The sequence below is a fragment of the Pelophylax lessonae genome (genome assembly GCF_965119305.1).
Source record: "Pelophylax lessonae genome assembly, chromosome: 2".
NCBI classification, from domain to species: domain Eukaryota; kingdom Metazoa; phylum Chordata; class Amphibia; order Anura; family Ranidae; genus Pelophylax; species Pelophylax lessonae.
The window spans coordinates 137962770-137987580 of NC_138769.1; the positions used below are offsets into that span (position 1 = coordinate 137962770).

Consider the following 24811-nt stretch of genomic DNA (forward strand, 5'->3'; position numbering starts at 1 on the left):
TATTAGGCCATCCAATGCTTTGCATGGCTTATCCAGATGATGAACATACAGTATCATCCATGTCTTTGTGCCTCTGTAAGATGAGACACAGGTACATAGACAAGGCGTTCAATCGGTACCGCTCCCACTCCGCAGATACAGGTTGGTGTAAAACGTTGCACAACCAGTGGTCATTTAAATTCAAATTGCGCCGCGCAATATAAAGTGCTCCAAAAAAATGCAAATATGAAGTGAAATATAACAATCGAGTAAAAGTACATTAGATGAAATAAATATGTTACAAAAAATAAATAAATAAATATGACAGTCAATCGTACAATTTAAAGTGCAAAGCGTGTCATTGTAATCAACATATATATATACGTGTATATATAAATAAATTTATAAAAAAAATATACTGAAATTGGTGAATAAATAATGTGTGAAAAATGTTTTGCAAAAAATATTGACTTCTTTTAACCACTTGCTGACCAGTCAAGTTGACTGTACTGTGGCAAAGTGGCTCGATTCCGTCCAGCGACGTAGACCTACTCCTACTGGACTCCTCCCCTTCTGGGCGGCGCTCGCGCGCCGCCGGAGGCTCGCTCCCGCTGTTTTCAGTCACAGCGGGAGTCGGGCCGTCGGGGAATTGAGTGTGGAGATCCGCCTGCTTGTGTAAACAAAGCAGGCGGATCTCCTAAGTGACAAACAGTGACAGATTGCAGGTTTCAGCATAGCTGAACATGCGATCTGTCCCTGTGTCACTCAGCCACCTCCCCCCACACACGTTAGTAAGCACCAGGCATACATTAACCCCTCCCGCTCCAATAAAATTAACCCCTTCCCTGCCAGTGTCATTTTTACAGTAACAGTGCATATTTATAGCACTGATTACTATAGAAATGTCACTGGTGCCCCCAAAAGTGTCAAAAATGTCAGTCAAGGGTCCGATCTGTCCGCCGCAATGTTGCAGTCCCGCAAAAAAATTGCAGATCGCCGCCATTACTCGTTTAAAAAAAAACACCAAAAATGACAGAAATCTTTCCCTTACGCTTATTGTGATTTTTTTTTTTTACATTTTTTTCGAGGGGAATTTCATATAAAAAAATGTGAAAAATATTGTTATTTTTTCAAAATTGACGCTCTTTTTTTGTTTATAGCGCAAAAAGTAAAAATCGCACAGGTGATCAAATACCACCAAAAGAAAGCTCTGTTTGTGCGCAATTGTCAGTTAAAGTCGCACAGTGCCGAATCGCAAAAAGTGGCCTGGACGTAAGACAGCAAAATCCTCCGGTGGTAAAGTGGTTAAGATAGCGGTGCTGGTGACAATCTTCCGTGCTGTAAATATTGCATTTTCCCAAAAATTCTGTATAAAGTCCGCTTTATAGTGACAAACTAGTTTATCCAGTAGCAATCTCCTTAGTGAAACGTGCCTTCACCGTAACACCCTATGTGACTGGGTCCTCACCTCCGTTCCTGCGACCTAGCGATTAGGCATAGGTCACATAGCACTTTCCTCTTTAAGAGTTCGCCTTTCCTTGAATTATAGATGGTGTGCCAGCCCCTCAGGAGAGCGTCTCACTCTGGTTAACTTCCCTCATGGTAACCAAGCGGTATCATATAGAAAAAAGTGGGGACTCCAATAGTGCTTATATCATTTTGAAAAACATTTTTATTAAAGAAAAGTAAAGTACTCACATTTGGTGGGTGCTAGAGTGCACCAAACATAAACAGCCATTGGTAATGGTCTCTGGTGACCATATGTGATGGCAACTGGGTGGGAATGGAGAATCTAAACGTGCTGCTCCTTCACTTCCTGGTACAAGCAGAACACCATCCGGGCCCCTCCCCTACGTGTATGACACAGGGTCACGTGTCTTCCAAGGGGAATATCACCCTGTATTAATTATTACAGTTTTGGGACCAATCATGTGATTATACTAACCCCACATTCACAAATCTTTTTTTGTAATGGCCTCTCTCTCAGGGTTAAAGCAGAACTGAAGTCCACAAATTCTCACCCCCAGCAATGCCACATCCACAAGCTCTCTGGTCAGCTGCATAATCTTCTCTCAGCTTCTTCCAGTTTGGGGTCTTCTGCTGACTTAATTGGCCTGCACAGGATAATGTATTTCCATTCATGCACTGGGGAGTTTCATCCCAACACTGAGGCCCGTTGAAAACATACACTAATTAATGCATGCATATTTTAGAAAGAAAGTTGTAAACAGGCAGGTACGTTTATATTATTGTAGAAGAGACTGAATGTCTCTTTTTTTGCAATAAAGAGCTTGTCAGCACACCATTTTTACCTTCTAAATTTAGTTCCGCTTTAACAGGACAGAAGCAGGTATGGGTCTGCAATATAGTTTGCTTAAATTCTTGCATTGTTTAAAGTTTAAAAGAAAAGATCTCCCACTTAAGCCCCGTACACACGTACCGATCGTCGGCCGAACGATCGGCCGTCTTTTGTCTGAGGGCTGTCTTGTCTGTTGAAAAGTGCTAAAGACTGCAGACGAATTTTGTCGGCCAACAACAGCCGACTGCAGAAGTGATGTCATGTGATGGTTAACTTTCCTGTTTTTTTTTCTTTTCTGAGCATGCCCAGTCTTGCAAATCTGCTGTCTGTCGACCGAATTCTGTACTGACTGGCGAACAATCGGCCGTTCTGGTGTTGGACAACAAAAATTTTAATGCTTGCACGACAGATTCTTTTCGGCCGAAAGTGCGCTGTCGGAAGCATCATACTAACAAGCCTACAATCGGCCGATCGGTCGTCGGCCGAAGCTTTTCGGCCGACAATCTGCACGTGTGTACGGGCCTTTACAGTGTCTGCCACTTACCAGAGCTTGCAGTGTTGATGAGCGTTGGGCTGGCAGAGGAGTGCCGAGCATACTTGTGCAACAGGCGATTGTAAGGTGGATGTTTCAGGAGGGCTCAGACACACTCTGGATTTTGAATATTGTGTACAACTCCGCATTGACCCCCTATAATTAAGCGGTCGGTGCTTTCTGGAAACTCAACTTACTGCACTGATTTATTTTTCCAGGACCCTGAGGATCGATATCCAGGAGAGGGATTCCGGACCACAGAGGGACTTTAAGGCCCAGCAGATACCCTTTCCAAGCCCAGGAGGCCATAAAGCACTGAAGGTCTTTTTGCCATACGGTAGTTAAGACCCACTACATCTGGTGAGTGCATACCCCCGTTAATCCATATTTATCACGCCCAAGTACCAGCAGTTGGACTACTGGAGGATTCGCACTAAGCACCTGCACTTTATCTATTTGACACCAAAGTATTTATATATGCACTAAAGTCACCTATGAACTTTGTACTTGGACATTCCCTGGCACTAATTTTTAATTTTTATTATTTTATATATATTTTCTGGCACTAATACGCACTTTATGACACATTCGTTTTTATTGTGTATATTTTGTGTATACTTTTTATTGCGAATTTAACATCACTTATTGTGGAATATATTTTTGTGCGGTTTATTTATACAATATCTATTGTGAAAGTATTTAACACACTCACGTGTCATACACATAATTTATTTATTTATACCACTTTGATGGCCTAAATTGTACTACCTAGTGTACAGACAAGTAATTGCCTATCCCAGAGTAGTATTAGCAAGCGCTATATAAATCCCACTATTGGGGTTTTCCTTCTTTCATTGTTTAAAGTTAACTTTTTTTCTCAAGAAAACAGTCTTTTTAGTCCAGAAAGTTTTAAAATACTGTATTTTGTGACTATATATTTAGACTAAATGGAAGATTTTCATTTTTTTTCCCTGGACTTCTCCTTTAAACTTTCTCTCTGTTAAGATTGCAGTAAAATAAATCACACAGCATTACAAGTCATTATTTCTCAGTCGAGGAATATAAATAAAAACAATTTTTAGAATCCTATGTGGTGTGTCTGCACATATATTATTTTTATATGTCACCCCTAGGTTGTGCAGAAAAATTGGTTATATAAGTATACAGGGATTCCTGACTAAGGCAACCAATCTGTCCTAAGACTCTTCAATCCCTAGGTCTTATGCTTTCAAGGCAGCTTTGTAGATCCTTCTTTATCTCTATATAAAGGTTAATCTCTCAGTCCAAATCCATTTTCATCCACAGATAGCAGGTACAATGGAGGAAGCAATAGGTTTGAACATTGAAGGAGTGAGGAAGAAAATTCATCATGGAGGAACAGGAGAGCTAGCGAAATTTATCAGTGGATCAAAGGTTTGTTCCTCTTGTGTTGTAGCACTGCCAAGTTTAGATGTCATTGTTTCTGCTGTAACATTACTACTTCCAGAGCTGTAAGTGCAGTCTGAGAGGAGGTTGTATGGAATTAAAGCACAAATTATCTGTCTGCCTGGAAACCTGGAGTTCGTAAGTGGTTGAACTTATTTTCTAACCTAAATACCTTCTGTACGCAACTAATAATTGAATAGTATCTCACTCAATGATTGTCATTTTTAGCTTTCATTCTTTCAGTTTAATATTATTTTTAAAAGTAATGTATGGTGTTTGTATGCACAATTTCTTTTTTCTTTCTTTTTTTTTTCCCTTCTGTTCAGGACATAAAAAATACAATTTAAAATAGATATTTATCACTTTTTTGTTACATAAATAATTCAGATTAAAGTATATCCAAACACATTTTTTCAATTTTGGATTGATTTTTTTGTTCAATTTATTTTCACTTTCCATCTTGTTGACACAACAGGAGCTAGGGAAATCAATTCCTAGACAGTTGTCATCGGAACAGGTGTCCCCTCTATTGACCCAGAGATAGTTGTCACTAGGACACATAAGAAGATTGAATTTTCCTAATGGGGACACAGAGTAAAGCCTGAGTAGGTTCTAACCCCATGCCAGTTAATCTAAAACTAAAAAAGAAAAAAAAAATTTTTTGCCTTAACCGCTTTAGCTCTGGAAGGTTTTACCCCCTTAAAGCGGAGTTCCGGCCACAAAATCATGCGTTTAGATTTTATGGCATCTATCCTTACCTGAGCTAGAATTGGATATTCCCGGCTTTTTTTTTTTTAAACTTACCTTATTACAGAGGATAATATACTCACCGTCACATCCACTTCCTCCTTCCTTGGCTGCGGCCCGCATCCTCACTTCCTGTCCCGCAATGCGTCCTGGGAGCTCTTACTCGTCGCTCCCAGGATGCAATGGGCAGTGACGTAGGCGGCCGGCCGCTCCTCTCATCGCATTATTTCCAAACAGGAAATAACGCGATGATAGGAATCCCTATACTATGCCGATCGCATAGTACTGGGCATGCGCGAGATTTCACGCTGCATTCACCAGCCCCTCTCCTTCTCGAACCAGGAAGCAGGGCATTCATTAACACAGCGGCTTCAGGGGAACCAGGACAAAGATGGCGGCGCTCAGGAGACTTTTTATAAATTAAGATTTTCTAATTGCCAATCGATTATTGTACTGTAAAAAACAGGATTAGTTGATGTATGAAGGGGAGTGACAGTTTCGGAGGTATTGATAAAAAAAAACGATTCTGTGGCCGGAACTCCGCTTTAATAACCAGGCCATTTTTTTGCGATTCTGCACTGCATTGCTTTAACTAACGATTGCACGGTCGTGCGACGCTATACCAAAATACAATTCATATCTTTTTTTCCCCACAAATAGAGCTTTCTTTTGGTGGTATTTGATCACCTCTAAATAATTAAGTTATTTTGTATACAAAATCAGGGCTAAAAATACACAGATAAAAAAAATACAAATGCCAACAACGAAATAAGATCAAATTATGTGCAGGAATGTGCTGATATGTGCAACAAACTTCAATAAAAAATCACCACATAGCACACATAGTGCACTGAGTGTGAAAATAATATTCCAAAAATTAATCTCCAGTGGAAAATCACAAATAAATGGAAAAATCTAAATATATAAAAGTCAGTGACTATAGCATCTATATCAATTATGATGATCATCAAAGGAAGAAAAAGTGTCTTCTGTGCAAAAATAGGAAGATCCCAGGAAACCAGCAAACCATTACCCACCTATAGGTGCAGTGGCAGTGGCCGCTCACCTCAATGCAGTGTAATAAGCACATTCAAATGAATCCCAGAATGGGACAGATCCTCCACAGGAATGATGGTTAGCTCAATGCAGGAGATAGATTACTTCCAAGGGATAAGAGGGATCCTCAACAGCGGCAGCAATCAGCTCATGAAAAGCAAATATGCAACTCCATAGTGTAGTAAATCAAAGTATACATGTATTAAAAAATAAAGCAACTCACAGTTTAAAACAATCAACTTTGAAGGTATAATAGACCCGGAGGGTCCCCAGATGATGTGTGGTATCTGAATGTGATACTTTTGGGCTCGGCCGAAGAACAGGAAGTGACGTGACCATGCTCCTCCCGATGCGTTGCATCACAAATAACGTGACTTTATCAAGTATCATACCCTTGATAAAGTAATGTTATTTGTGACGCAAAGCGTCGGGAGGAGCCGGGTGACGTCACTTCTGGTTCTTCGGCCGAGACCGGAAGTCTCACATTCAGATACCACACATCATCTGGGGACCACAGATGATGAGACCACATGCACATAATCACGTAGATCTACATGATTATGTGCAGCCGAGCCGCCCTGCCACAGTAAATCTGCATGGGGTGCTTGGCAAGCGATTAACATACACTTTAAAAAAAAAAAAATGCATTTCTGGCAGGATCAAAGGGAAATTTTCTGCACTTGCCAGAAAAATGTGCATAGCCTGAAACAATATGACTAATGCAACACCACATCTAAGACCTTGTAAGCTGCAATATATTTTTTTTTTTTTTTGTTGATGAGTTTAGATACACTTTAAGATCAGGTTCACATATGTGCGGCCGTGGTTCCCAACATGGGGTCCACTGCGTTCCTGTTCACTAGTTCAGGTGCGAATCCGGTCTGAATTTGTGCCTAAATTCGCACCTGAAACAGACCCAAACACACACTTTTGGAATGAGGACCGCAGCCACCCCGGCCCTGTGTGACCCAGTTCCATTGAGAACCGGTCACACTCACATGTCATGCGAATTGAATGTGGGGAAACCTGCATCCAATTCTCACATATGTAAACCCGGCCTTAGGCATAATGTTATTGAAAAAATGATGAAAGTAACATGTTGGAGTCAGAAACAGTTTTTATAACTTCATTTAAAGCTTTCTAATTATTTTGAGAGTGTCATGTTTTTGTATCTTTTATCAAAGAATCTGCCTATATATGAACGGTCTTTCCAAACAATGGCCATTACTGTGTATTGGTCTCCAACATATTATATAATAATATGATTGTTGTCTTTTAAACCATGTTTCATCTTTTTGATACTGTAGGACCCAGCGTTTGCCTTTTTAATCTATATAGCATTATTTCGGAAAAGGATATTTTCAACAGCAGGTTGATGTATATGCCTAGCGGATATATTTGACTTTAATTAACACAGTGGCAAGCACATTTATATTTTATGACATGCCATTCTATATGTTGCTGTATAATCTGTGGCCTCTGAGAATGTCCCCAGTATTATCAGTGGCATTATCAATTAAAGCAGCAGGAATTCACACAACAGATGGTGGTATACGTCTTTTGTTTTCTTGCTATACATGCTAATTAGCTGTAGAGTGAATATTAAGACCTGGATCTTTTTTTTTTTCTTCTAAAAGGATTTATTATTATACAGTTATTGCAAAGACAGTACATACATACTGAAGGCGTAACTAAAACATGCCAAAACATGTCCAAACCAAATATAAATGACAACTTGGCATTAAGTCTCTGCTCAGATATCTTATTATAGATTGAGAAAGAAAAGAAAAAAAAAGGGGGGGGGGGCAATTCACAAGGAGAGTCTACAAAACTCTGTAGAAGTCATTTGAGCTTCCAGCTGACATGATGTTGGTGTGGACTAGAGATTCAAGTATGTGTATGAATTTGAGGCAAGCAATATGTGGAGAGGCACACTGAGGCTGGAGTGTCTATATGGACACTCTATCCTCACTGCAGCTGAGCTCCTTCCCCTCCCCTCCCGTCCCCTCCTCTGTAGTTGTTACATGGATAGTGCAGCAGCAATAAGTTTTGTAGCTGGGTGGGCGTAGGTTGTTGGGGACTCAGAGACCATAGTTGTTTCCTCATCAGGTCCAATAGACAACCTGCTATTGGCTTTAGAATCCAACCACTCCCCATTGTCAATCCCAAAAAAAGAGCAAATCTAATGGAGAACCAGTCCCTCAGTTTCCCTGTCAGGCTCTTCCCACCAACAGCATCACTGGGTGCCAGGAGCCTGTCATCTGTGAAGCTGACAGCATCTTTGGAAACTAATGACAGGTGGGAGGGGAGGAGATAACGGCAGCAAACATGTAAGCAGGGAAAGGGCTGCCTCGTGTGTGTCCATAGTGAGCAGCCTGGTCACCTTACAACTTGTACCAACTCTCAGGGCAAAAATTCTTATTAGCCCAGATTGTACTGCCCTGTGTGAGGATGGTGGCTGGGGAGCGGGCCCTTCCACCCTCCTAGCTGTGCCTGTTCAACCCCTTTACTCTCAGGGGTATCCACATGCTGTGAATGAAGGGTGTTATTGGTATATAGCGCTGTCTTTTTAAACCAATTAAATGCGTGCTGTGCTTAATATAAATGCATGTACAATTTAAAACCACTGGAAATGAATATAAATCATACACTTATGCTTAATATGTTTCAATATAGCATACAAGTATGGCATACAAGTATGGTGAAATAAAAGTGCACCATGCTATTTAGGGCCAAATAAATGTGCAAATAAACTCTAAGTAAGGTGCTGAGTTTATAGTGCAAATACAATACTGTACCAGTGTATTATATAAACTTTATTGATGAAAAAAATTGTGCTTGATTAGTGCAATAAGAGCATATAAAGGTGAAGGTTTTCCAAGTGCTGTGAAACCTCCGTATGGAGGCTCTGGGAGTGCAAATAATATTCGGAGGAGTTGTGAGAAAAATATAAATTATATATATATATATATATATATATATATATATATATATATATATATATACCCCGGTGAGGGTAAAATTATGGTGAGAGTGGTAAAAAAAATGCTGCTAGTGCTCTGGCCCAATGTGAATGCCAGTTATGGTCAGCAAATGATGCCGGTTACAATAGGGGTGTTGGTAGTGCTTATACCCGTGCTCCACAACAGGTAATGCACTCACCCTTGTATTCCCTCTTGGGAGTAGGGGTGCTGGCTGTTAATGATCACGAGTCCTGGGCTGCCCTGTTATGATGGAGGGATCGGTTCCGTAAAAAGGCAGCGCCATATACCAACAACACCCTTCATTCATTTCTTCTGACCCCCGTTTTTTTCCAGGGGTAGGTTGGTGGCAGCTCACGCCATACGAATATAATTACATACCTATAGCGCTGGTCATTTTTTGAGTATTATCCACATGCTGGCCCCTTATTTTTTCCTGGGCTCAACAGCCAGATTAACACAGACATGTCTATTATGATCTCCCCAGGCTTGGCTGTTGACTACATCCCTTATGTAAACACTCACACAAAGGACAGTATGGATCAATAACTTCTTTACTATAGAAAGTTGAGTGGCAACTTCATTATTCCAAAGCTGTTCTCAATAACAACGGAGGTAGTGTATAACTGCCTGACTAGGAGACGCTCACTTCTTAGCTTTGTCTGGGGTGAAAAGCTTTCACTTTCCTTCCACTGCCTTCTATACTTCCTTCCCCCTGAAGGGTGGACCCAAGGAGGAGTTTTTACTGCCTCCTCCTCAGCTCTGAAGTAGTGGAGCTTAACTTTATTCCCCCAGGAGTCCAGAAAAGGGAATTTCTAGAGAGCCCCACTTTCCCCCAAGGAGGGGGGAGAACAGGAGTACAGCAGCCTTATATTCTTTCCTTGCTCTCTCCAGGTTTTTGCCAGCTCCCCTTTCCCCTCTAGACTATATAGGGACTCCCATAATGTTCTACATAGGAGGAGTAACCTTTAAAGGGGCTTATCCTGCCCTCCACCTGCCTCCAAACATGCTGCTTTGCATTCTTCCTGTATCTGTACACCAAGTTTGAGTTGGTCTTAATTACCTCCAGTTTTTTTAACTTTGAATTGGGGGTAATACTTTTTGAATTTAGGACAGCCATAACACCTTTCTGTTAAAGTGGTGCTATTAGGAACTACCTCAATCTGCCACATGTGTGGATCAAGCTACCAAAACTGAAGGGGGAGGGGGGTTAAATCTGGCGTGGCCATTTTAAAGGGTCCACACCACCACAAAAGTGTCATAACTACTTTATTGCATTTCCCCAAACTGTTTTAAGCTTTTATCACTAATTTATTTTAAAACACATTGCTGTCTTCTTGCACAGGGAGTGAACGCAGAAATAAATTATTTAGCAGCTGTCACTGTCAGTAATTATTGTTAATAAACCACACTGATTGGTAGTGATTCTGTTCATTAGTCTGCCCCGGCACCTGTTCCTCTCCAATGGCATATGTCTTCCGTCTTCCCATTTAACACTTCAGAGAGTTTCAGATTCTTGTGTATCCTGCCGTATGCTGTGGTTCCATGTTGCAATTCCTGAGTCACTACAGAACACAGCAATGATGCAGGAGTTGAAGCATTGAGCCACGGTACATGGCGCATGCAAAAGCAGCCAACACTCCCAGAAGAGGTGAGTATACTATTTCCTCCATTGCAGGGGAGTACCGTTTGCAATTGTTCTTTCTCTATGGGGGATCATGCAAGGGAACCTTATTCTGCATATCAAATTTTGAAGGAATTAAAGGTGGTAGAGCGCCACTATTTTAGAAACTCTTGAGCTTACACATGCTTCTCTAATATGCATGGTGTCGCAATGAACATGAAAGGATTGGCCTCATTCATTCCTGTGGAATATTTGCTATCTACCACTACAACAAATCAGTTATAAGCGTATCACTTATCTACTTCAGGCTAGATCAGGAGTCTTCAAACTATGGCCCTCAAGTTGCTCAGGAACTACAATTCCCATCATGCCTAGTCATGTCTGTGAATGTCAGAGTTTTACAATGCCTAATTGAAAGTGTAGTTCCGCAACAGCTGGAGGGCCATATTTTGAGGATCCCTGGGCTAGATAAGAGCAAGCTTTCAACTGGTTTTCCTAGAAAGTTAATTTGGTTTTAAAAAATAACTCTTGAGTATGCAATTTAAGAATAGACCTGAACCTACCAACCTGTTTTTCCATTAATTCTAAGTACAAGTCTTATAATACTGGTAAGACGCTGTTCCCTTTTTCATTAAATCTTAGAAAGTGAGGAATACAGTAATAACTGTGCTTGTCACTTAGGTAGTGGCGTGATTGTTTTACAACCACAACCTCTGTGGAATTATCCTCAAATATGTTTTTCTTGATCTAAATAACTTTTAGAACAAGTCAGCATATTTCCTAAGTTAATTACGCTCAAAAAGAAATAACTCCCTTGATCACTACCATTTTTAATTGTGTTTCATTGCCAGAGTTACATGGGCCCAGAGAGGCAGCACAAAGCTGCACAGTATAATTAATCTTGTTTATACTTACAAAATTAAAGGAGAATACTGTATGCCCTATTGGCAACTGAACCCACAAAGCTCATGGGACGAGAAACATGGAAGTCAACCATTGTTTAGAAAATATTGTGTGCATTTTCATTAACTCTTTCTGTTTAAGGTCTACTAGACCCAATTTTTTTTTTTTCAATTTTGCATGGTTTTTGAAAATATGAACAATCTAATTGTTTGTTTTTTGTAGCTCTCGAGAACTTCAGTAGTAAGATATACCCAACTGAATTTCCAATTTTAAGTGAAAATGACCAGTACATATTTATAATATACTGTAGTGTCATAACCCCTAGTGAATTGTCTTTATAGTTGGGTAAGCCATATGAGAGTGACACCATCAATATCAGCTTGTAGAAGAAAAAAGAAAAAGAGACATAAGTTACCATGGTAAAATCTAGTCTATGGAGTCTCTGAGCCTTATAGGAAACCAGGAAAAATGTATCCCAGGTACACATCTGTTTTCTGTAATTGTCAAAAATATTCCCATTAATTAAGTTAATGGGTCAGTCTATTGATAACTGACTTTTTGTTAACTTTGGAGTCACCTTTGAGCTTCTTATATCTCTTAGAGACTTCACCGTTAAGAAATTCCTGCCATGACTACTGAGCCTTTCCCAACCACCTTGGAGTTTTGAATGGTTGCTTCCACCTTGGGAATTAAAGGGTCAGTCCACCCAAAATTAATATTTGTGGAATGTAGCAAGCACAGTTACCTGCTAGATTATTACCTCGCTTGGTTGCTCCAGAAGCAGCACATTTCTGTCACAGTTTCTCTATCTGTTTCCAACCCAACATAGAATTATGGTTTCAGTTAGTCAGTGGGTTCTGCTGGGCTAAAATCAACTGTTGTCTTTGCTTTAGTTCCTGGATCTGTTTCTGCATGCAGTATGTTGTTAAAATACCACCGGGCACATAAAGAAATGATTTATGTGATGTTTTCTCTGCTGTTTACTTGGCATATCAGCAGAAAGGAAGTAAAAATCTTGAGGATCTGCATACCGGTGCTGGACATATGTTAGGACCAGTATTTAGCATTGTACCTTACTTTTATAAATTTTATGATATCTCTAGTCATCTTGAGAAAGGCTACATATACTGTATATATAATTTTTTATGACATGTATTATTAAAGCACAAGAATTTATGTAGCACTTTGCATACAGTATATACTGTACATTCACATTAGTCCCTACCCTCAAGGAGTTTACAATCTAAGGTCCTTAACTCACATTCGTACATATGCTAGGGCCAGGCCAGGACTGGGACAAAAAAAAGACCTGAGCATTTAAGACTGAGCAGCCCATGACATGCACTATATTGTCAAAAGTATTGGGATACCTCCCTTTACACACACATGAACCATCTAGGTCTTAGTTCTTAGACTTCAATATTGAGTTGTCCACCCTTTGCCGCTATAACAGCTTCAACTCTTCTGGGAAGGTTTAGGAGTGTGTCTATGGGAATGTTTGACCATTCTTCCAGAAAAGCATTTGTGAGGTCAGGCACTAATGTTGGACGAGAAGGCCAACATCTTCTACTGTATATAGATTCTTCTATATGCAGCCGCCCTACCGTTCCTCCTATCCAGGCGCACGGGGAGCCACACCCCAGTGGTCCTCTGGTCCGGTGTCTCCTCCAGCTCCTCCCTCATCATTCGCACAGGTCAGCTGACCTGTAGTTTCAACCACCCCTGCACGAAAGCTGAAATGAACTAGTGGCCAGCCAGCCGCGGAGAGGCAGGATAAGCAGCGTTGGCTCAAGGAGCAGCCAAGCTGCCTTGGGTCTCACAAGAACATGCAGCCCGGAGTGCCCTATGGTCAGTCTGTGCTGGCATGAGCCCCATCGCAATCCAGTGATGTGCACCAGAGCAGCGGCTCTCACAGAACTCTCTCTTCTCATTGGCTGAGACAGTCAATCACAGCCAGTTTTCCAATGAGGAGAGAGAAGTAGTGGAGCAGCGGCTCAGGAGCAAGCCTGCTGGGGTGCCCCCAGAGCAAGCTGCTAGCTCTGGGGGCACTCAGCAGGAGGAAGGGGCAAAGAGCGCCGGTGGGGGACACGAGAAGAGGAGCATCTGGGGCTGCTCTGTGCAAAACCATTACACAAAGCAGGTAAGTATAACATGTTTGTTTTTTGTTTTTGTTTTTTTTTTAATGCCTTTAATATCAGTTCAAACTTGCATTGCAGAGCTCACCTTTAGAACTACTTATCCATAGAGAAGGGATGAACAAAGCTGCCCCTTTGAGCAGAATGTTGCTAGTAGCAGTAAAAGACCAATAGTAGCAATAAGGTTGAAACAGGCCAAAGGCCACTCACCACTCTAACTGGAAGAATGTCCTGATGGTAAACAGCCAGACTGCTTGCCCTCCAGAGAACAAGTGTAAGACAAAAGGGATGAACTCTAGGGTAGCCCCAAGAATGCCCAGACTGTACAGTTCTACATTAAAGGGGCCATGAGCCAAGACTATATTTACATAACATTCCCCTAGAGACGTTGCTGGCTGAGAGTTCTTAATAAAAACCACTGAGGCAAGGTGCTGTGATGTTTTCAGGAAGCTATGTACAGCACCCTTCTGGCCCCTCCCATTAGCCATAATCTGTCTGCATTGCATAGAGAAGCACATGATTTAAAAAAAGCTATGCAATTAAAATCGAAAAGTTTTATTTTAAAAATTGTGCTAAAGATAAAATATAAGGAAATTAAACTTCAGCTTTAGCAGGAAGACAAGTGAGCAGAAAATGAGCGAACATTTAAGACCAGTCAGGGTTTAGAGCATTGTTTTACATCTCCATTTACTGCCAAGTTTGTTCAACTGGCTTGTGGAGACATTAAAATCGAGGACATACAACAGGAGCTTTTGGTGTGGAGCATGTTGGGGAGCACAGTGTAGCTGTTGTTATGAGAGCAATAGGTCATGATAATGGATTGAGGCTTTTTATGTGAAGTGAGGATAGGGAATCAAAGATATCATAATGATCAGGAGGAGGAACATTGTACAGAAGAATACAGACTATTTGTGTGGGAGCATAATAGGAGAGAAGAGTGAAAGGTACTGATGTGAGGGTGTGATAGGGGAGCAGCATAAGGCTAGTGTTTCGGTTACATGATATGGGACTATTTGTGTGAACCCATGATATGGGGGCAGAGGGTCTATCAATGTAAAGGCATGATATCAGGGCACAGGACCATTGGAGTGAAGGTATGATATAGGAGCAGAGGGACTATTGGTGTGAAGGTATGATATGGGGCAGAAGGACAATTTGTGCGAAGGCATGATATGAGGGTAGAGAAGCTATGGGTGTGAATGCATGATATGGGAGCACAGGAACTATTGGTGCAAAGACATGATAGGGAAACAGAGGAATTATTTGTTTGGGTACATCATTTGGGAGCAAAGTGATGCTATTGGTCTGGGGACATGATAGGGGAGTAGAGTGACTATTAGTCTGAGGACATGATAGGGAAGCAGAGTTATGCTATTGGTGTGGAACATGATAGGGAAGCAGAGTTATGCTATTGATGTGAAGACATGATAGGGGAGCAGAAGGATTCTTTGTTTGGGTACATCACTGTGGAGCAAAGTGATGCTATTGGTCTACCATCTTGGGAAATGATAGGGGAGGGGAGTGACTATTGGTGTGTAGACATGATAGGGAAGTAGAGTTATGCTATTGGTGTGTAGACATGATAGGGAAGCCGAGTTATGCTATTGATGTGGGACATGATAGGGGAGCAGAATGATGCTATCGGTAAATGACCTAATGAGGGGCCATGCAGTTGGAGTCATTATTATGAGGCACAGAGTTGAAGAGGAAGGGGTTTACCAGTATAAGGGTTCCTTTTTTTCAAGCTTTGTAATCTGCAGTTACATTCCTGTAAGTATGAACAGTTATAATAACAGAATCATTCCATTGTAGAATAGATCCATATAATTCATTGGTACTATAACACATTGGTAGGTACTGTGTATATATTTACTTGCCTACTGGGTTAATAAACCATTGAAGTCAATAAATCACTTCATCTACTGTCCTGAGAACCTGAAAACATGACCATACACAGTGAATAGTTCCACTTACCTACCTTGCAGGCCTTGGGTAGTATGCAGTGCAGCTGCAGAGACACTATTCCCGCTTCCCGAAATCAAGCAGAAGGGGTCCCCTCAAGCTCCGCCCCCTTCAGAGTCACCTGACCCCTTCGTTTCCACCCCCCTGAGCTACAGAGAAGGCTGATTGGCCGCGGAGCCGGCCGCAGTGAGTGGCGCTAGGCTCAGCATCAGCCCGGCTGCCAGTGCCTTGGGAGTGGGGAGTCTCTTGGGACATACCCGGCCAGAAGGATATGCAAGCCCTCTCAGTTGAATCGGCCGCGGAGCCAGTCGCAGAGAGGCCGGTGGCAAGCAAGGAAGGCCTGCCCAAATAGCTGTCTCGGGAGGGACACAAAGTGACATGCGCCCGGAGGCCTCGGCTCACCGGCAGATGCTCGGTCTGCCCTATGGCCAGTCTGGGCCTGGCTAGGGCCAATTTAGACCGGAGCCAATCAACCTTCTAGCATATCTTTGGAGCAATGCTGGGACATGGTCATCCATTGCCCAGGGAAAAGATGCCAAACTATCTAGACTTGTGACAGAATGAAGGCACCCCCATCCCTACAGTAAACCATTGCCCTCAGGGCAGCCGCCACCCCTCGGCCCACTCCTGCTTTGGGTTGTGGGAGGAAGCCACGCAGGTACAGGGAGAACATACAAATTTCATGCAGGTAATGCCTTGGGTGGGATTTAAACTGACAATCCACACACACATGCACAGATGCAGTGTTATGTATGTTTTGGTAACTCCTTATTTTAACATTTTAGGGACTTAATATTAATCCTGGCACAATTAATTAAATGCAGATGATGCCCCTCAATTATGCAAACTAACACATGTTATTGATCTATTATTGTTATCTATGACCCCTTCGGAAATATTTTCTCTCCCCAACTGTGGAAATGACAGAGTGTCATGGGGACAGAAAATTATGGGAAATCTCTGCTTTAGGGAAGAATTAGAGCCTATAGTAAAGTGCATCTAAACCCAAAAACACTCTTAGGTGTGTTAGATACATTTATTTTCTTTTTTTAACTTTTTTTTTAGGCTTTAGTTTCTTTTGTTTTCACCTGGTGATTTTCACAATAACACACAATACTAACTCACTGTACTGTACCTACGAAGGAAAGCTAGGACAGTGATGGCGAACCTTGGCACCCCAGATGTTTTGGAACTATATTTCCCATGATGCTCATGCACTCTGCAGTGTATGTGAGCATCATGGGAAATGTAGTTCCAAAACATCTGGGATGTCAAGATTCACCATCACTGCCCTAGAATGAACCTCCTGATATGAAGTATAAACACCTCCCCCTCTCCTCATCTCCATTACACATGGAGGGGGTGCTTTGTAGCTCACATTAGATTGCTGAGAACATTGACATTTAAGTTCAGTACAAGTTACAACGGAAACATGATTTCTGACAGGAGTTAATTTCGGTAATAAATGCCATCACCACATCTAAGGACTTTTGATATAATAAAAAAAAATGTCCTTGGTGTTGACTCTATTTGGATTGCTATGAGGAAGGTGTAAAGCCGAAACGCGTCAACATTTGTCATGTTGTCACCGCTATCCATGTTAGAATAAAGAATTTTACTCGGAAGAAGCCTTTTCTTGTGCCGGCTTTATTCATATACTATTTGGATTGCAGGTTAAAATAAAACCCATCACAAAAATATCTAGCCCTTCACCACTTTTTTCAAGAGATAAAAGGGACACGTTTTTGCTTGGCTGTCCTTTTAGGTAGCAGGTAGCTAAAAACAGCAAACATAGCAGTGTGAGTTTGCCAACAGATTCCTATTTTTTAAAAAATCAACTAGCTAAAGTGAAATTCTCATAAATCCCTAGGATAGTATTTAATTTTCAAAACCTTTATTTTCCTTTGTGGTTACATTGCTCTTCATTTCCTGGATATATTTCAGAAAGCAAAGAGTATATTTAGGTAAGGCCAATTAATGGCAATAATTCTTTTGGCTGCACTTACGTAGTGTGTAAATCTGAGGAGACAGTGTAATAGAACTTCCAGAGATCTTCTTTTAAGCTTTTTGGCACTATATATGTTCCTGAACACTTCATAGATTTTTGCAATTTAGTCTTCTATTTTCTCATGAATATATCTGTTTACTTTGTGTCTTAATGAAAATTAAATGTCACATTTTAATTATCAGAGATAATGCAAGCAATGTTTGCTCAATAATACCCATGATGACATTCAGGCAGCATAAGATGATCTTTGGAGGTTAACTACTTAGAGATGATTGTATCTTGGGACTTTTTTAAATGTCTTTTTTTTTTTTAGTCCTAACTTTATTACAAAGGAGCATCAGAAGCAATCAGAATGTTCTATATAGAACACAGATAAGGAATGAAAAATGTTTTACCAAGGATAGGAGAAAAATAGGTATGGGTAGTGTATCATCGTACAAATGTCACTGGCACTTATAAGCAGTGTAAATCAGCATATGATCAATATCATCACCTCCAGGACATACTGAGACACAGCCCACAATAGTTTCCTGTCATTCTGTATTGGATAAGATTGGTCATAAAAGATTTATATTTATTTGTTTCTAAACCTTTATTTTCGAATGCCCAAAGATTGAGCTGCCATATGGAGATTGTCATTATATCTAAGAATCAAAAAATCCTGGTTCGTCTGTGTTCATGGCTAATGGCAACAGCTGGGTGTGTTATTTCTTCTCACAGCTGATGGCAAGCAGGTCTCAGTAGATAAGATATATGTTGAAATATTGAGTTATGAAGTAACATTTGTAATGAAAGCAACAGTGGTCTTCTAAATTGGTTCCAAAGGCTTCCATCCCCAATACTGATTTGTGGCATTAATTGCAAATATCAGGTTGTGTATGGATGTCCTAAACCAGGGGTCTTCAAACTATGGCCCTCCAGTTGTTCAGGAACTACAATTCCCATCATGCCTAGTCATGTCTGTGAGTATCAGAGTTTTATAATGCCTCATGGGATGTGTAGTTCCACAACAGCTGGAGGGCCGTACTTTGAGGATCCCTGTCCTAAACTAAACCTCTCAACTGTTTTACATTTTTCAAAGTCCTGCCTAAGATTTGAGAAGCCTTTTCCTTTCATCCCTTTTATACTGCTTTCAGTTTGTTACAAAAGGCCCAAATTTTCTGAGGTTGTAACTATGGCCGATCCACCTTTCATCCAAACTATCGAATCAGAACATCCTTTTTGGTCACTAAAGCATTTTTTATTGGGGTGAATGATAAAGGGGCTTAGCCTGATGCCTGGGAGCCCTTAGAGTGGTTATAAAGGCTCAAGGTTCAATGTTCTATGGTCAAATTCAATTGATGAAGGTAAAAATTATTCTGTTTACAGCAGCCCCTCAGCCCCCCAATGCTTACTTGAGCCCCATCTTGATCCAGCGATGTGCACAAGAGCTTCGGCTCTCCGGGGACTCTCCCTCCTCATTAGTAGACATGGGCCAAACACCTCCCTGTTTGGTTCGCAGCAGAACTCCCAAACATGGAAATGTTCTAAACCCGAACGGCGAACCCCATTGAAGTCTATAGGAGCCAAACATGAAAAATGCCCATTTTGAAGGCTTATATGCAAGTAATTGGCAATAAAAGAAGCATGGGGGTCTAAATATTGCCCTGATGGACAAATGCCCATTAAAACATGTTTTTAAATTATTCTTTTTTTCAGGAGCAGTGATTTTATTAATGCTTAAAAGGCAGAAATAAAAATGAAAAATTCCTTCAAATATAGTGCTGGGGGGGCTCCTTTTAGTCTGCCTACAAAGTGGCGCATCTTTAGCATATATATAACATGCTGCAGCAAAAATGACATTTCCAAAAGAAAAAAAAACTAGTCAAATTACATTTAAAATGACTCACAGTTACAATTGCTGACCCCTGGGTATTGAAAAAATAAAGAAAAAAAAGGCGTGGGGTTCCCCTACCCGGCAGACAATATCAGGCCCTCACCAAAAATTAAAAAAAAAAAACAGCCTTGGGTCCCACCCAAGACTCAAACCAGACCCTAATCTGGGCATGCAACCTGGCAGGTCAAGAAACAGGGGGGGGGGGGGATGGGTCGAGCGAGCCCCCCCTTCCTGTACCCTACCAGTAGCACTGGGGTCCAAGTTTTGTTTCCCATCAGAGACACTAGCTGCACAATGTGTAGGTATTTTACATCTTCCTAATTTCTGTAACAATTTGTTCTACAAATAAAGTTTTGTTTTCAAATTCTATACGGGTGTTTGTGTGTTTTTGGACGTGGCCAATGCTCTTTTGGGACAGGACTAAATGCTAATATAAAGTGCTTTTAAACAGATAGACAAAAAACATGAAATATGACAATATATTATATAGTTTTGGCATTCATTAGACACTAGACATAATACATTCCCTTTTGTTGGTAATATTGTAGATAGAGGCAAAGAGAGCTGATGATATATAATATGTTTTGACTGCCTTTAATTGTAACCTTTTTTTTTTTGATTAGGTAACTTTCCATTTTCGTACCTTGAAATGTGACAGTGATAGAACAGTGATTGACGACAGCAAGAAAGTTGGAGTCCCTATGGAAATAATCATTGGAAACATGTTTAAGCTAGAGGTCTGGGAAGTCCTGCTCACCTCTATGAGGATTGGTGAAGTGGCTGAATTCTGGTGTGATGTCACAGTGAGTATTCTCCAGACTTTTTTTTTTTTTTTTGCTGTAATTTGTATATTTAATCTCAAATATTGCACCTAATGCTATTGAACAGTCAGACATTTGTTTATTTTTTAACTATTTGCATTGTTATTCTTTCAATGCATTTGAACAGAATTGTTGTAAGACTTCAAAAACTCAATGTAACAAAGTTAGTACACATATTTATTGGTGCATGGCGTTAAAGGAGATTACTCTCTAACCTTATTCAACCAGCAAAGCTAATGCCCATCAGCAGCTGCAAGCTCACTTTAGCTAGTGACGCCTAGTCAGAACTGTGACAACAGGTCATGTGAGTGCTGCTAGAGGGTGGTGTTCACATGGAGCCAACCAGTGGCCGAATACAGATCCCCATCTTTAAGTAGGCCATGTATTCTGCTGCCAGGGATATATTCAATTGTTGCATGCAGAAGGGAGCCCAGAGATGCTGGTGAAGAGTATTACACATATGAACCCTTAAAAAATAAACGACTTTTTATATTTGTGATATAAGTGAAGATTACGGGCACTTATGTGCCCATTCTTCCTGTGGCCTTTACAAAAGAAAAAGCCCAGCAGGTCATGTGAGTGCTGCTCGAGGGTGAAGTTCATGCAAAGCCAACCAATGGCTAAACACAAATCATGATCTTCGAGGAGGCCATGTCCTGCTGCCATGAAAATGTTCAGGTTCCAGCAGCTGATTGGAACCCTGAGATACTGGTAGAAATTTATTACACACAAAGAAAAAATAGAAATATGCGAAGAGGGGTTTTAAACCTTCCCTAAGTCAATAATGTTGTTTCCATTCCATGACACCCATCATATGCTTATTTCCTGATATTGGACCCTGGAAACTAAACCTCATGTTTTTATATTTTTGATAATAAGGAATATTATCCTTTAAAGCCATTCTGTTTTACAGGATAATTGCACTTATAGTATATTTTCTTCAAGTGTCTATTCTTCATACAGCCTTATATACTGTAAAATGTGAAAACCACTACTTTCCTTTCTTGCCAAGATCAGTGTATTTAAAACATCTTCAGAGGAACTGCTGTTCATTGGGAGGTGGGCTGCTCACCCATTCCAGTGTAGAGCCCTTGTGACGGATGCGGGTATCAGATCCCTGCCCTTCTCAGCAACTGGTGACAAAGGACAAGCCAATCTCACACCATGCTGTCACTTACATAACAATGCCAAGCTCAGCTGCACCCTGCCCAAAACATTTCCAGCTTGTGGGACCACAATCTAGGTGCCAGCAGCCTGGGAGCGGTTATCACTGGGCTAATTAAGCAATTAGCCCTTTAACTGCCACCACCCCCTTTGGGGAAACTCGTAAATTTAGCAATACCAATTATGATTTTAGAAAAATTGTCTGTAACACACACTGTCACCACAGACAGATATGTTCATAGGATTTATCCTATACAGCAGCACTCTTCAAGAGACAGGTTCTTTTTTTTAGCTTGCATTAGGAGCTTAGGGATACGATTAACACTTTTCAAAATATGGTTTTAGTAATGAAAAGGTCAAAGTTGGTGCAAATAAAATACTTACAGAAAAAGTCAAAGAAATAGAGACATAATTCAGCAATAGAGAAATAAGGTTGAATTGAGGAGGAAGGGTACTTGCAATCAATGTCCTGGGTGTTATCAGAGTTCAGTCAATGAGCCAGGTGTTATCGGTTCTCAAGCTTGACAGATGTTCCAGAATTGATGGTAAAAGAGAACTCACAACTGTCTGGGCATCTCCCTTTTTTTCTGGGATCAAAGAGGTGTTGACAGATGCCCCTGGCCAATTAAACGGAATATCTATGGGCTGTCCTGGGTTTATGACAATATCATGTCTCAAAAAACAAGGTCCCAATTTCCCCTTGTTTTTAGTTATTCAGTAGGGATGGAGGAATATGACCTTACCCTGTCATCTCATTTAAAGTCCCAATTCTTTTTTCCCCCCTTTTTAATATCATGTCCCTCACTTACACACCGTAGATTTTTGTTCAGCATTGAATTTCCCGTCCAGGGATACTAAACACAGCATACCTCAGAAAAACTTGTCACCCAGGGAATATCTGACAGCTATCTGTGCTTCTATATGTGCTAGTGTGGTCATGTATGACTTTAATTTATTTAGTATGACATTCCTTATTCAAATATATTCTTATTATTAATGTGTCATGTTCCCGTCTGAGCTTATGAATTGTGTGTGGATTTGTTAAGTTTTGAATTGGGTATCTCTGATTGCCTTTTACGATCCCCATTAGTTCTATGTATCATTTTATGGCATGCAATGTATTCTTAATGGATTTTGTCATAGTTTTACGATAGGCCTGGACAACATAAAAGACATCCTGCCAGGACTCTGTTTACAGCGCTGCTCGGACCTAAGCGCTGGTTTCTGATGTCTCTGAGTTGAGATAATGGCTCCAGTGAAGTGTAAAACCTATGCAGTCCATGAATTAAAGGAGGATGGAGGGAGTAAGATCACTGCTGCAATGTGTAATTGTTCTGCAAGACTGAAGAAGAAATTCCCCTCAGATGTGGGACTTTAAGGGCAACTTTAACATCCAATAATGGGTACAACCATGTATAAAAACATATATTTATTGAATTAACATATAAAAAGCATTGTCAAGATGCAATATATAGATACAAAGACAAAATACACCATGATTAAAAACAGAGTCACGGCTAACAACATATGTTGGATGTAACAAAGAGACTAAGTGAATGCCTGAATTCCAGGGAAGACCTAATGCGTTTCGGGCGTGGCCTTCTTCAGAGGGCTACTGGAACTCCTTCATTCATGTCTAGATATTCATAACAAAAAAAAAATATATATATATATATATATATATATATATATATATATATATAAAAATAATCATTCACATATATGTATTACAGAAATATTACATCATAGTACGCTTGTATGTCAGACATATCAGATATGAATATACGTACCACTATAGTCACTTTGTGATGGCATATGGAGCCGTGTACAAGCATTTCACGTTATATGCAAGAGAGCATAAAAAGATACCAGAAGAGGCAGAAGCAAGGAAGTATGTTCATATATATAGATATATACGGTTATTCCAATGTGGAAAAAATTCCCACCAGGAGAGTAGGCAATGTCATCAAATGGGTCCCACAAGGATCCGAAGAGAGGAGACCAACGCTGGATATCTAAAATGAAATAAGTAGGTGTGATCTGCAACTATGTATTTAGAAAAAAACTGTGATATATATAGGGAATAGATACCTACTTATTACGGGGATGTTTGGAGTCCCGTATACCATAGGAGGCACGGATCAGATGGCCATGTCCAGGTGGGTTAATGAGTTATAGTTCCAGATGCCCTCTCTAAGAAGGGATGAAAGTAAGGAATATGTATACTGTATCATGTACTATAAAAATAGATGTAGAGAGGTATGTAGGAAGAGATGAGCACAAGGACATGCGTGTCAGTGTTTACGCATGCCCTATATAGGAATACCACCAGAGTGCAACCTTGGAGATGTACAATCAAGATGCAGCAGTGTATGCAAAGTAAGATCAACAGCAATGCAGGATAACCCAATCCCAATAGAAGAGAAAGGGAAGAGATCTGAAAGTACATCAATTGAATAAATAGTATTGAAGTTCCTATATGAAATATAGTTAACACACCAAGAGGAGGCCGTAAGTAAAAATGATGTTCAGAATCTAGTGCCACAAATAGTATTCAAAATTACTGGTAGAGATAACCTGAATGTGGAAAGGAATGCGTCCTGCTTTTATGCTCTGTGGCCTATAACATGAAATGCTTGTACACGGCTCCATATGCCATCACAAAGTGACTATAGTGGTGTGTATATTCATATCTGATATGTCTGACATATAAGTGTACTATGAGATAATATTTCTGTAATACATATATGTGAATGTTTATATATATATATATATATATATATATATATATATATATATATATATATATATATTTATATCTTTTTATGAATATCTAGACATGAATGAAGGAGTTCCAGTAGACCTCTGAAGAAGGCCACGCCTGAAACGCGTTAGGTCTTTCCTGGAATTCAGACATTCATTTAGTCTCTTTGTTACATCTGGCATATGTTGTTAACCGTGACTCTGTTTTTAATCATGGTGTATTTTATCTTTGTATCTATATATTGCATCTTGATAATGCTTTTTATATGTTAATTCAATAAATGTATGTTTTTATACATAGTTGTACCCATTATTGGATGTTAAAGTTGCCCTTAAAGTCCCACATTTTAGGGGAATTTCTTCCTCATTTACATTAAGGGATGATGGCAACTTATATCCTGACACACATGACTGGAAAAAACTCTATTCTGTTCTGCAAGACTGTCATGGATGACCTATGATAACTGAACAACATGGCTACTAGCTACAGCTTTTCGTGTGTCTAGTACATGATATCATCATTACACCTGTACCCT

At 40.3% G+C, this 24811-nt stretch overlaps 2 protein-coding genes across 2 annotated transcripts in view; both read left to right on the plus strand.

Annotated features, from left to right (window-relative positions):
• The window catches only part of PITPNM3 (PITPNM family member 3), a 1035839-nt gene that overhangs the window by 964478 nt on the left and 46550 nt on the right, over positions 1-24811 (plus strand). The window lies entirely within an intron of this gene.
• AIPL1 (AIP like 1 HSP90 co-chaperone) overlaps positions 4122-24811 on the plus strand; it is a 151260-nt gene continuing 130570 nt past the window's right edge. Inside the window, exons 1-2 of the mRNA XM_082245803.1 lie at positions 4122-4223; positions 20151-20330. Of these exons, the coding sequence (XP_082101929.1) occupies positions 4128-4223; positions 20151-20330 (276 nt within the window). The 5' untranslated portion in view covers positions 4122-4127. The remainder of the gene's footprint in view (positions 4224-20150; positions 20331-24811) is intronic.